Genomic DNA, 14,649 nt, shown 5'->3' on the forward strand with positions numbered 1-14,649 from the left:
GGTTGCACTGACAACAAAAGGAAACATCTGTCAGTGATCCCTTTTCTGCTATAATACTATTTACCGCTTTATTCACTGCTTAAAAAAGTAATATGAAGATGCCTTAAAGAAAATTTCCCTAGACAGTTTTTATAGTTATGAGTATGCGAACAAACAGTAGTTCACACAGGGATAAACTAAGTATAGGCATGTCATTGGTCCTCCTTGCTTCCAATATTAAAATCAGTCTTTTCCACTGAAGCAAACACAGCTCTACAGGCGACAGCAGAGAGACCAATACAAGACCATTACTGACACACACACACACACAGTAGATATCTATGCTACATCTTAAGCAAATAAAATACAGAGGTAGTTACAGTGGATTAAAACGAAGCTCCACCCAAAAGGGGAAGTTCCGCTTTAAGCCTTTGTCCCCAGCTCCCCATTAAGGATTGGCACCTTTTGGGGAGCGGGTACCCTAATTTGACAGGTACCCGCTCCCACGTCTGATGCGATCAAGAGTGGAAGTTGTCCTCCCCCCCTCTCTCCCTGTAGTCTTCTGGGGCACATGACAGGTCCCATAAAACTACGGGGCCATTCACAAAGCGCAACACTTCTCGCGCATGCACAGTGGGCACCAGGCCGCAAACTGTCACAGCCGGGTGCCCACACTGAAGATGCCGACGCCGGGGAGAGAAGACGGCCGTTGAAACCAGCCGTGGTGAGGACACCGCTGGACCAAGAGACAGGTAAGTGTCTGTATTGTAAAGTCAGCAGCTACAGTTTTTGTAGCTGCTGACTTTAATTTTTTTTTCAGCTGTAACTCCGCTTTAACTGATAACTTAGAGGTCAATTCATAAACGTTTATAGAAAAGATTCACACATTTTTTCCCAAGATACACAAAATGTTGTAATTAGATTCAATATAAAAAATCCATGAGTTCAACTTAAAAGTTGTGTGAAAACATTTATAAATAATGCTCTAACATGCCCTAAAATGTATGTCATGTTAAACTAAAAAATCTATACAGAACATCACAACACTTTTGTGGACCGAATGAAGTCAGCCCTATCCAGGTCTCTTGCTAAGCTACTCAAACCAACCCCCGATATTATTCTCTACAACAAACTGCAAACTGGGGCTTTATTTTTGCCACATATACCAACAATGGGACATAATTCCTCCCACTGACACCAACGATGGGGCATGATTCTTCCCATTGGCACCAACCATGGGGCATAATTCCTCCCACTGATACCAATGACGGGGCACCATTTCTCCCACTGACATCAACGAAGAAGCACTATTCCTCCTAATACCAAAGATCGGACATTGTTTATTCCCACTGAGCACAGTCCGGCCCCCCTAAAATCTGAAGGACAGTAAACTGGCTCTTTGTTTAGACAGTTGGAGACTCCTGCTCTATAACATAGAGAATAATCATTCTGTAGTCTGAAGATTACTAGGACAAATTAGCGATTATAACATAGGAAGTGTGCCCAAGACACAGGAGAGCTCTATATTTTTTACATGGTAAACGGGTATTTTTATATATTTTTCAAACAGATATATCAAAACACTTTCAGTGGTGTATTTGACAGCCAAAAAGAAAGCAAATAAAGAAGCTCATTGCTAATATTAAGTGACCATATAGTATGGAAACACGTCCTTTCACCAGATAAAGATAGAGAGCGGGAGGTCCTTTTAAGTTTATTCCTAAGGTAAGAGGCAATCTTGTTGTATCGGAACATTTCTCAGACTGATCCTCCTTTTAAACAGAGATCATGTGAGGGATCTTAACTGTATTCTATAACTATATACCTGCATGTAAAAAAACAGGTACTGTGAAACCATATACATTATTGCTATGAAGAAAATACTCACCAGTAAGCAATCTTCCTTGTCAGATGCCAGAACGTTCACTTGATCTCCAGTGAATGCCACATCAAAATTACAAAATTCATGCTTTAGGACGATGCCTGAGGGCTTGCACACTTTACTCGTCTCCCAAAGCTATTTTATTTAGGTGTAAAAATAAAATAATTAATAATGGATGCTTATAAAAATATATCCTTATTACTTGCTGTGCAGTCTATACCTATGGGTATAGAAACCAGTAGGACAAAAAAAATAACAAGGAATCTGCTCAATGCAAAACAAGCTTTATACAAATATTTGTACACCTTAAATCTTTTCCACTCAGAGAGAAGTTAACATAACTTCTGCCAGGAACACACATGGCCTTTTTTTGCAAGTTTTAAACTACAATTATGAATGGTTTTCTTCATTTAACAAAATTGAAAAAAAAATGTATCTTGGAACTTAATCCATTTGTTGGCTTTTAGATCGAGCGGCCATGGTAATGGTCTCTAAAGCCACCCATAGACAGTTCGAATCTTGGCCAGTTCAGCAGGGAGGAGCCAAGAATCAAACCATGTATGGGCAGGCTGAATGTACCAAAGTTGATCAATCAACTTGTGTGAGAACACAATGGTTCTGCAGGAAGGATTCCTCCATCAACACTGACTGTGTTGATGGGGGAATCAAGAGATTTTCCTTCCTGCAACCCGGAACAGCTTAAGTTGCTCAGTGAAGAAGTGCAATTAAACCAGTGGATTGCAAAAAGATATCTAAACACTTCCAGCTTGCAATTCCCAGAGTTGCTAAGATATAGAAATCAGAGCAATTACATGCAACACATGAAACAAATCAGTGTGCTACAAATGCAATCCAGCAAACATTGCAACCCTAAAGCTGGCCACACAATACAGACATTTGTTTTAAAGTGGGTCAAAATGACATTCATTTTTAACTTTAGTGACTAGAATATTTGAAGCAGGATGGAAAGTTTTTCTTGAATTGAATTTTTAATAGTATATGGTTTTCATTTGGGAAATTCTATTTATACCAAAATTGAACAATAAAAGCAAGCAATTTTTTTTTCAAACAAGGTTCATCAAGTCACTGTTAGCATTATTAAATGTATAGACAATATTTGTGTTCAAAAATCTACCAGTGTATGGTCATAACATTTCAAAGGATTAATAGTAGTGTACATGTAGTAGTAGTAGTAGTAGTAGCAGCTGTTAGAGGGACAGAACATCTTTTACCCCAGTTGTCCCTTTTTTGGTCTGGTGTACTGCCCTTTATAATAAAATGCAAATGTGGGTTAAACCAAATAATTTTTGGTGCATTCATTCTAATATTTCTGCATAAATGGGGCATGGCAGGGGAGTAAACTTTGCCTACATGCTTTGTACTTAATACTGCTTTTCTTTTTTATCTCATAAAGTTAGAAGGTATGCAGTATCACAAATCACTTTCAATTTCCAAAATAGGCAGCAAATCGAATTTGTGGCTGTATGAAATGACTTTACAGCCTACATTTTTAAAAATTATTTTTTGTATGTAAGAGAAAGAAAGGAGGAGATTGTAGTAATTATGTTTCAGAATAGCTCCTCTACCTCATCAGATTATACAGTATATAGTAAATACAAAAACATGTTAAGGTGGAACTTTAACCATAACAGCTTTATAAAAAAAATAATGTTCCTTAGCAAGGAACATACATTCCACATTATTAATTATGCCACCAAAATTAGTGTGTGCTGTTAATTGCCTCCAACATTGTTTCTTGTTTCTACTTGCTGGAGGCTGCCATTTTGCTAAAGCCCTGAGCCCCCAAGCAGCAGTAATCTTTAGGCTGTCAGCAACTGAGCATGTGTAGAGCAGGGTGAGACAGTGTATGACAAGAGTTTAAGCAGCATAGGCACTTTTTAATGTTTTACATAGCTATACTTGGAAAAGGGGCCAGCCTGAAGTGATGTAGCAAGAATTAAATTTTCTGATTAAAGTTCCACTTTAATAGTAATGTTGATAATAACATTCCCTTAAAATTCTACAAAAAAAAAATGCAAAGGAGAAAACAGAACATGATTTTGTTATATTTCTCTTTACAGAAGAATTAATTCTAAAAGGTTGTCCATCTTTTCATATTAAATGTACAGTACATTTAAACAATATACATTTTTAAGGTCATATTACCGTTTTAAAGCAGACATGTTTTGACCATGCAGGTCTAAGCAACAGTTTTTTTTATAATGACTCATTCCTCAAAAACACGTACCAATATTAACCTTTGTCAAACAATGCACAGTATACATTTTTCATCACATTGATTTATTATCAAATGTCTGTTTTCTCATATTTTAAATAAGAAACCATCTTTGCCAAAGTATGTATGGCCACACGATAACCAACTGCTTAATAAAAGTACCTTTAAATAAAAGATAAGATTGCTCTGCATGGAGTGCCTTAGGGCTAAAGCCAGGCTTAAGCAGGACAAAGAATTACTTTTTTTCCATTCAACCAGTGGTTGAAAGAAAAACAAACTGACCCTATTCCCTCATCCACACATACGATGGTGGATGGGGGAATGCTTCCCGCTAAGTCACTGTATTCTGACAGCAGGGAGAGATCCCAGATGTCAAAAGACACTGGTCTGCGCTGCTGGCTACAGTCTGTGGCGATAATCGAACAGAAAAATACCGATAGACTGGTTTCACAGAAGGCGAGTGGCAAATGGACTTCTGTACAGCCAGCCTGCCATACGTGCATCGGTCCATTAATGGCTGGCTTTAAGCTGGCCATACACATGTAGGTCTACTTAAAAAAAAAATGCACAGCTATTTATCTAGCTAATCTGCATGTACATTCTTTCTGTTCTAAACTGCGCAAAAATAAATGTTTATTAGGCCTTTTTCTTTTCTGAACAAATGCTCTTTTATTATGGGTAGTAGTGAAAAAACTGCACTATGGCCACTAGACAGAGGCAAAGAGCACAGGAAATACAGTGAGGAACAGAAGTATTTGAACACCCTGCGATTTTGCAAGTTCTCCCACTTAGAAATCATGGAGGGGTCTGGAATTCACATTGTAGGTGCATTCCCACCCTGAGAGACAGAATTAAAAAAAAAAAATTCAGGAAATCACATTGTATGATTTGTAAAGAATTTGTCTAGAACTGCTGAACATAAGTATTTGAACACCTGAGAAAATCAGTGTTAATATTTGGTACAGAAGCCTTTGTTTGCAATTACAGAGGTGAAACACGGAGTTTCAGCTCCTTCCAAAGATGCTCTATTGGATTTAGGTCTGGAGACTGGCTAGGCCACTCCAGAACCTTGATATGCTTCTTATGGAGCCACTCCTTGGTTATCATGGCTGTATGCTTCGGGTCATTGTCATGTTGGAAAACCCAGCCATGACCCATCTTCAATGCTCTGACTGAGGGAAGGAGGTTGTTGCTCAAAATCTCACAATAAATGGCCGCATTCATCCTCTCCTTAATACCGTGCAGTCGTCCTATCCCATTCACAGAAAAGCACCCCCAAAGCACGATGTTACGACCCCGATGCTTCACAGTAGGGATGGTGTTCTTGGGATGCAACTCATCCTTTTTCCTCCAAACACAACGAGCGAAGTTTAGACCAAAAAGTTCTACTTTGGTCTCATCTGACATGACTTTCTCCCATGTCTCCTCTGGATCATCCAGATGGTCATTGGCAAACTTCAGACGGGCCTGGACATGTGATGACTTGAGCAGGGGAACCTTCCGTGCAATGCATGATTTGAAACCATAACGGTGTAGTGTTCTACCGACAGTGACCTCTGAAACTGTGGTCCCAGCTCTCTTAATGTCATTGACCAGCTCCTCCCTTGTAGTTCTGGGCTGATTCCTCACCTTTCTTATCATCAGTGATACCCCACGAGGTGAGATCTTGCATGGAGCCCCAGTCCGAGGGAGACTGACATTCGTCTTTAGCCTCTTCCATTTTCTAACAATTGCTCCAACAGTTGATCTATTTTCACCAAGCTGCTTGGAAATTGCCCCGTAGTCCTTTCCAGCCTTGTGGAGGTCCACAATTTTGTCTTTTGTCTTTAACAGCTCTTTGGTCTTGCCCATGGTAGTAGTTGGCGTCTGACTGACTGTGGGGTGGACAGGTGTCTTTAAAGAGCTCAGACAGGTGCTACTAAGTTAGATTAATGAGTGGAGTAGAGGTGGACTTTTTATAGGCACAGTAACAGGTCTTTGAGAGCCAGAATTCTTGCTGTTTCTTAGGTGTTCAAATACTTATGTTCAGCAGTGCAAGACAAATAAATTCTTTAAAAATCATACAATGTGATTTCATGAATTTTTTTTTTAATTCTGTCTCTCGGAGTGGGAATGCACCTACAATGTGAATTTCAGACCCCTCCATGATTTCTAAGTGGGAAAACTTGCAAAATCGCAGGGTGTTCAAATACTTCTGTTCCTCACTGTACATGTCTTTGTCACAACAGATACAATGTAACAATTCTAGAGAACACTAGAAGAAATTAGCAAAGAAATATAACCAACACCATTCTGCTTGTACACAATGATTTACCTTCACAGTCTGGTCATCTGAACAGGTCAAGAATGAAGACCCTTCACTGGAAAATTTAACACAATGAACCCAACTTAAATGTGCATTGAATTCTGCTATTTTTGTGTTGGAGTCTATATTCCATAGCTGAAAAGAAAAAGTACGTTTGTTTACAAATGCGTCAAATATTGCACTTTAGGATTTTTCTGGGTTACACCAGACGCAAAGCAAATTACAAATATTTTAGTAAATACATCTGAAAATGTAAGACTTAACTATGATGGGAAAAAAGCTGCATTGTTTGTATTTCCGGGTTGTCTACAAATAGCACTCTTAATGGTTCTCACCTACTTTACATTTACAATTTACAATTCAAGTGTATCTACTGTAACTAGAGATCTGTCTTGGGGAATTAATCACCAAATTATCCAGCCTCCTTTGTGATCTCAATACCTACAGCATTTAACATACTGTTGATGCAGCCTGCTATCATTATGTTTACATACAGTGGGGAAAATAATTATTTGATCCACTGCAGAGTTTGTAAGTTTGCCCACTTACAAAGAAATGAAGGGGCTAAAATGTTTTATCATAGGTGTATTTTAAACGATAGAGACAGAGTATCAACTAAAACCACTCTTTTTTGCCTTGGTGGTATGTTTTGGGTCATTGTCATGCTAGAAGACCCATCCACGTCCTATCTGCAGTACTCTGGCTGAGGAAAGAAGGTTCTCATCCAAGATTTTACAATATATGGCTTTGTCCATTGACCCCTCAATGTGGCAAAGTCAGCCTGTCCCCTTTAGATAAGAAACAGCCCCAAAGAATAATGTTTCCACCTCTGTGCTTGCTGTAGGGATGGTGTTCTTAGGATCATAGTCAGTATTTTTCTTCCTCCAAACATCGCGAGTCGAGTTAATGCTAACGTTCTCAATTTTGGTCTCATCTGACCACAGCACTTTCTCCCAATCCTTCTCTGAATCATTTAGATGTTCATTGGCAAACTTCAGATAGGCCTATACATGTGCCTTCTTGTGGAGGGGGACCTTGCGGGCACTGCAGGATTTCAATCCATGGCAGTGTATTGTGTTACCAATGGTTTTTTTTTGTGACTGTGGTCCCAGCTGCCTTGAGATCACTCAGAAGCTCCTCCCGTGTAGTTCTGGGCTAATACCTCTCTTTTCTCATGATCATCCTTACCCCATGATGTGAAACCTTGCATGGATCTCCAGACTGAGGGCGTTTGATGGTTATTTTCTATATCTTCTTGCAAATAATCGCTCCACCAGTTGTCTCCTTCTCACCAAGCTTCTTGCTGATGGTCTTGTAGCCCATTCCAGCCTTGTGCAGGTCTACAATGTTGTCCCTGGCATCCTTTGACAGTTCTTTGGTCTTACCCATGGTGGTGAGGTTTGAATGGAAGAAAGATTCTGTGGACAGGGTCTTTTATACACATAACGCGCTGTCGTTAGGAGCACCTTCTTAAATTGACAGGACTAATCTGTGTGCCACATGAGCACAGTCAGTCTGTGGGAGCCAGAATTATTGTTGGTTGGTAGGGGATTGAATACTTTTTTTTTCTGGATTTTTGGCTGATATTCTGTCTCTATCATTTAAAATACACCTATGATAAAAATTATAGACCCTTGATTTATTTGTAAGTGGGCAAACCTACAAAATCTGCAGGGGATCAAATCATTATTTTCCCCACTGTATCCAAGAAATGGCTGCCCATTGGTGTTCTTAGGAAGTAGTCTTTTTCATTCTTTTTAGTAATATAAATTGATAACTTAACCTTATTAAAGGAAATAATGTTATTGGTATTGTTTTTGTGAATCTTTGCAATGTGAGTTAAAGTATATTTTCAATTTTTCAGCCAAACTGGGATAACGCCTACTTTATGTGTCTTACATGTTCATATTCATATAGCATAACTTATAAATAAATATTTAAAAATTGCTGCTTGCCTTTGCACATGGTTTTTACTGAAAACTCTGGGACTTAAAAATCCTGCCTACTTCTCCTTTGTATGTAATGTTTATGGGGGCTTAATGTTTAAAATAATTAACCCTGCCTGTACTGTGCTGGCAGATCACATTATCAGTTGTAAAATAGATTTGAACACTGTCTGTCCTAATGAAAGGTTAAAGATTTAGAAGCTTGATTTCTGTGATTGTATGTTAATGAGGGGAACTGAGCCAGTCCCTTGGGACAGACTCGCTTTTAAATTCTGTAAAGAATCCTGCTCCTAAGTAACATCTAATGTCATATTTAGGCATGCCATGTGAATGGGAACACATAACAAACATATATTATGGGATTTTCTAAGACTGGATTCAGCAAAAGTTGAAATACCCTTTAAGGTTAATAAATGATTGTATCTATGTATTCTATGCATAGTGTATATTGTTATGTTCAAATAGATGACTTTGCTTTCTACTTTGCAGTTCTCTGCCTTGGTTGTGCTTTACTACTTCTTCCTACAATGCGAGTATATGAATTGCTCAATTCATTCAAAACAATGCACTCCCCGAGTGGCTGATGCAGTATCTTGACAGATGTTTAGCAGGGAGGTTGAATGAGGCTGCACAAAAATACAGAGTTCCCTAATGGGTATTCTAAAATTCTAATACAATAATGTGAGTATATTTAGGAATTTGAAAATCACATAATTACTTTAAAGGATGAAGACAATCAGTGCTGATAACACACTGTCGTGTTTTGTTTTAGATCTGATATATTGATAAAATGTACTGTTGAAAAGTGTTAGCGCCTGCCTAAACAATCCAGTCAATTGTTTCCCATCAGGTAAACCCCACACAAAACAATTGTTAGTAAATATTTTAATCTGCTGATCAGAAACAAAAAAAAAAATACTGTATGTGCCAACACTATAATCAGACCGAGAGGTTTGAAATACCCCATCCTGTGGTAGGAATGCATCCAATCTGCTACAGACCTTTACAATTCCCAGGCTTGCATTCTGGTGCTTTAGCAGAAAACATATTTCTCAATAACCCAATAAATGCTCTAACTTTACACTATAATCAGTTTACCTGAACAACATAGTGTGACAAGGCCATTGCTACAATCTGATTGGATGTGCAGAAATCACAGTACAAAATAGTAATGCTCTGGTGGCATGCCTCAAGTTCAGACACAAGGTCACTGCTTTCAACATCAAATATCTGCAGTAGATGAAAGTGTTGTTAGTTCTGGTACCAAATTATCAAGTCTTTTGCAAACATAAATGACACAAAGACACACTATCCAACATAAACACATAGGTCACTTTAGAAAAACACTTATTATGCTCTCAATGAGTTTTCAAAACATACATTTTTACTATATGCAATATAAAATAGAAATCACACTTACATATAGGCAATTCCGGGCAGTCACCATAATTCTGGAACAATCGTTAGCCCAAGAACAGCATTTGAGTAGAAACTGTGATTCATTCTTGCTTTGGAAAGACTGTGCTACATCAATAGACTTATACTCATTAGCAGATGATACTTCCCAGATCTGAAAACAACCAAATACATTGGTGTTTTTCAGGCCAACAATTGCTTAATGATGTACAGATGATTACTTCAAATTCTATCCCAACTATTTGATAATTCAAACAATGATTACACATTGATAAAGGATATCTGAAATATTTATTTGGTTGTCATGCTAAAGCTTAAAGAAGATCTCCGGGATAGGCAAAAAAATCACCCATTAGTACACCACCCTACACAAAACAGTTAATACATTTGTGAAATTCCTTACCATTGAAGAGAAATGTCTAATTGAATTTTCAAGAAGTCATCTCTGTAATTCAAAAGATAACACCATCTGCTCTGCCAAGGAGGAAGTGTAACAGCTTGGGAATACATCATAACCTCTCCTCTCAGGAAACTACACTTCCCATCAAACTTTGGGAATTGCATTGCATTTGGGCAGGTACATTAGGCCTGTGCATGTTGAATGTGTACTTGCCCACTTCAACAGAAAACACATCCACACATTCCCCAGCCGCCACTGCTATCCTCACATGTGGTCACTCACATTCCAGTCACAACAGAATAGGAACAAATTGACCTGACATTCTGTGTTTAATCCCAGAATGAATATGGCCACATGCCCAGAATTAGATTGTATATCCACTGTTGTCTACTGGAATTAAAAGGGAAGTATAGGTTTCCTTTTTTTTTTAGCTTACACCTGTTCTATGTGAGCTGCTAAAAATTAAAAATCTTTATTGACCTCTTAAAAGTGCCCCATTTTGGTGAAAACTGAGTTAAATACCCGTGGGATGGGCTACAGTCTTCTCTGTTGTATCAGGATCCACCCCCCACCCCCCTTTCCTCTCCTCTGACCAGGGGCAGACTGACAACTCATGGGGCCCCCAGGCAATAGGGGATCATGGGGCCCCTGTGTCCTTGCCCAAACTCAAAAAAGCCTATAAAAAAGGTACCAGGGGCATCTCATGGGGCCCCCTACTGACCCCGGGCCCGCGGGCAGTGCCCGAGTTTACAAATTGTCAGTCCGCCCCTGCTTCTGACTGATGTTGGGTCTGGGCTGTTTGCTCGTTAACAGATCACAGCTGTTCTTCCCCAACCTATTTTCCCACCTTCCTCCTCCTAATCAGGCTGTTCCAATCTTCAGTAATCAGAAGCCAGCAGCAACAGCAGCACTTCAGTGACTGTATGGTCACTGAAGGTGCTGTGCATGAGTATGTACTCAATATTTCTCCTAAAACCATAATGAAAACAATATATTTGTAAAGCTCGCTATATAAAAAGGGGGCAGAGATAGGCTGTGGGTGTATAGAGAATGGGAGAAACTAGGCTATGTCTGTATACACACAGTGAAAATTCAAGCTAAGAGAATTAAATAATTACAATGTGGGGAGGAGGAGCTCTGATAAGTGCTGTGTGTGCGCAGTGACAGGATGAGAGGAGCAGCTCAGCAGCCTCAGTGTCTATAGAAGGAAGACAGGGTGCAACTGAAATCTGGGGGAGCAGATCTGGACATGTCTATTACACTTCTGTCCAAGCAGCAAAACTAGACAGCACAGCATTTACCATCTTACCAGATAGCCTGTTAACTGTTTTTTGGTGTGACATCATGAAAACAGAGCCATGTGCTCACTCTAGTTTGCTGCTTGGATGTGTGCCCCTGTAGGAGCCCCGTCCACAACTTCCAGGGAAAGAGAGACAGAGAAGGGGTGGATTGCTGAAGTTGTATCCACCCCCTCTAAATGTTCAAATGCAAGGTGGAGCTACATGAAAGATGCAGTGCACCTGCAGGAAATACGAAAGGAGGTAGGAAAGAAACAGCAGCTGATTTGTGATGATGGTAATATCTGGGATCTGGTAATTAACCCACCCATCCCATACTTCTCCTTTAAATATTAGAATTATTCTTCCTATTTTTCTAACAGTTGCTGCTGCTTGTATGCTTCCATATGATCACATCCCCAGCCACCACAATCTGAAAATGCAATTGTGGCAAAGGTGTTTTTGCCACAATTGCGGTACAGCTTTCTGCACGATAAACGCATTTTGACACGATTTTACCCGAGATTTTGTGGCAATTTTACTTGGGATTTTGCCACAATTTTCCCCAGAATTTTTTTTGCAATTTTGTCACAATTTTAGCCAGGATTTTGCCACGATTTTACCTGGAATTACACAGCAATTTTACCACATTTAGGGTATGTTTTCCATAGGTCATGTGACTCAAAAAATGCATCAAAACCACAGCACGTGTGTTTTTTATGCGTTTTTGCTGCGTGTTCAATGCATTTCAGGCCTGGTTCACACCAATGCAGGTTCCTTTTTTGTACGTTTTGCAGTGTGTTTTTGAATGCGAATTTTTGATGCTTTATGCGTTTTGCTGTGTTTTTGTGGGCCAACTTGTTGCTGGGCAGACTAAAATATAGTTGTTTTCAATGCACTTCAGGTCTTGTTCACACCAATGCAGTTTGTGTTTTGTCCATTTTGCCATGCTTTTTGCAATGCGTTTTTTGCATGCAAGTTTTGATGCAGTTTTTGAATTTTTTTTTTTAATTGCACGTTATGTTTTTGATATGTTTTGTGTTTTTAGTCTGCCCAGCAACAAACTGGCCAAAAAAAACAAACAGAAAAATGCAAAAAACGCATCAAAAACATGCATGCAGAAATTTAAAATGCACTGCAAAAAGCACAGCAAAACGGACAAAATGCAAAGTGCATTGGTATGAAACAGGCCTGAAATGCATTGTAAACACAGAAAAAACACACGTGTTGCAGTTCTGGGTAGAATCCCAGCAAAATCATGGGTAATTACAGCAACTACTAATTGAACCAGAAGATGGAGGGCGTATTCAGTAAGTAGGAGATCTGCAGCAAGGACATGGAAAAAAGTTTTTGCCCAGAGTTCTGCTTTAATAATGGTGGGGATACTAACCTGAACAAACATCTGGAGGAAAAATGAAACTATAAGTATAAAACATTACAATCTGCTACAATGGGGCACAATGATGAGTTAATGATGAGTTCAATGATGAGTTACCAAACTTAAAGTGATACTAAAGCTAAAAATCGTTTTGTTTTTTTTTTTACTTTGTTGCATTGCTCCTGCTGCTGTCAATCAAATGCATTGAGGAGGAAGTGGGGGGCAGGCTAAGCCCTGCTGTGTGAGTCTACAGAGTGTGGCTCTATAGACACACAGCTCGGGAGTGAGCAGACACCGTGTGCCTCCATAGCAAATGGCTTGCTATGGGAACACACAGAGAAGGTGGAGCCAAGATTGCCAGTGGGGGACCTGAGAAGAGGAGGATCGGGGCTGCTCTGTGTAGTACCATTGCACAAAGCAGGCAAGTAAAAAAAAAAAATAGCCTTTAAATACACTTCAGCCAAAAACATTAAGCAGACCGATCTTCTAAACAATACACATTTTAATGAAAGCCTTTTAAACAATCTTGATGTTGTCTGGTTTTACCTTGACATCTTAAATACTATGATGAAACTGTTCAATAAATGAACATGCATATCTGCATAATAAACAATAGTAAAAACCATATGGCTCCAAATAAAGACAAACAAAACATGACTCTCTGAATGTGCCTAGAGAGTTCATTAAATCTTATAAAGATTGCAGAACTACCTAGCACAACATAGTTATATGACTGACAGTGCCCATAAATCTGCAAAGCATGCTGCCCATAGGACTCAAATTTTCAGGCAGCTTCAGACATATGAAAGGCAGTCTGGAAGCTTTGGAAATCTTCAAAGGCAGTCTGGAGCCTTAGGAAATCTGTCATGAAGACCCTGCCATTGTTGAGTTCTAATTTTCAAAATACTAGTTGATGAAAATGATACCGTCTGAGACCCAGACTTGAAACAAGAATGCAGTTCTGGACTTAAACTTTAGAGATCTGCATACTTGCAAGTTGGTGAAGTCATTGAATAGTCAAAACAGCCAAACAGCTAGCATTTTCCAAAGAACAGCAATGGCAGTGCCCATATTTCCATCAAGACAGGTTTATTATAGCAATGTCAAATATGTGTCACATTAGTAATATTTAACTTACCAGTAAAATACCATCCATAGAACAACTGGCCAAATACTTATCATCAGGTGAAAATCTGCAATGGTTCACACAATCTGAATGACCAAAAAGGGTGTTCAGACAATACTTCCTATCAATGTCCCACAGCTGCATAACCAAAACAAATTCATGTTAGATTGTACTTTACAAGCTTTATTTTAATTCTCACATTGTCATGTTAAACAATTTCTTATTGATGACCATATAATAAAATACTATTTTCTTTTAGCTATTGTGTAAAATTTGAACTCCGAGAACTTTAGTCAATAAGGGTAAGTAATTATCCACAGAACATTTATCCTGCCAGTCTATTTTCCCTGATAAAAAAAGTATCTCTCTCTCATGTGCTCCAGATGCACGCTTACCTAATCTGACAGCACCAAACAGGCAGGATAGATGTACTCTGAAAGCACACTTGGCCTTTAAAATTTAACTTTATTTTGGAAAAAGAATACTCTCTTGATCAAACAGAATTTGCAAACATTTTAAAATCAATGCGGAGTTCTACCTGCTGATGTTTCTTTTTAAATAGATGTATGGATGGGTGTCAGGGTCTGTCTACAGTAATCAAATGTATTATGTAAATAAATACAGTAACTGCCAATGAAAGCAGTCAAGCAATCATACAAGGAAAGGTAATTTCTAGGGGAGATCTGTACACACAATACAATATA

The 14,649-nt window shown here is 38.8% G+C and overlaps 1 protein-coding gene across 2 annotated transcripts in view; it reads right to left on the minus strand.

Moving 5' to 3' along the window:
* The window catches only part of APAF1 (apoptotic peptidase activating factor 1), a 137,957-nt gene that overhangs the window by 37,694 nt on the left and 85,614 nt on the right, over positions 1-14,649 (minus strand). For both annotated transcript variants that reach the window (XM_089694103.1, XM_089694111.1), the window contains exons 16-20: positions 13,958-14,083; positions 9,769-9,918; positions 9,447-9,578; positions 6,412-6,537; positions 1,868-1,996 (exon numbers count right to left, since the gene is read on the minus strand). In XM_089694103.1, the coding sequence (XP_089550229.1) occupies positions 1,868-1,996; positions 6,412-6,537; positions 9,447-9,578; positions 9,769-9,918; positions 13,958-14,083 (663 nt within the window). The remainder of the gene's footprint in view (positions 1-1,867; positions 1,997-6,411; positions 6,538-9,446; positions 9,579-9,768; positions 9,919-13,957; positions 14,084-14,649) is intronic.

Source organism: Staurois parvus, unplaced genomic scaffold (assembly GCF_062004578.1).
Source record: "Staurois parvus isolate SC_StPar_1 unplaced genomic scaffold, SC_StPar_1.0 ptg000025l, whole genome shotgun sequence".
Lineage (NCBI taxonomy): Eukaryota > Metazoa > Chordata > Amphibia > Anura > Ranidae > Staurois > Staurois parvus.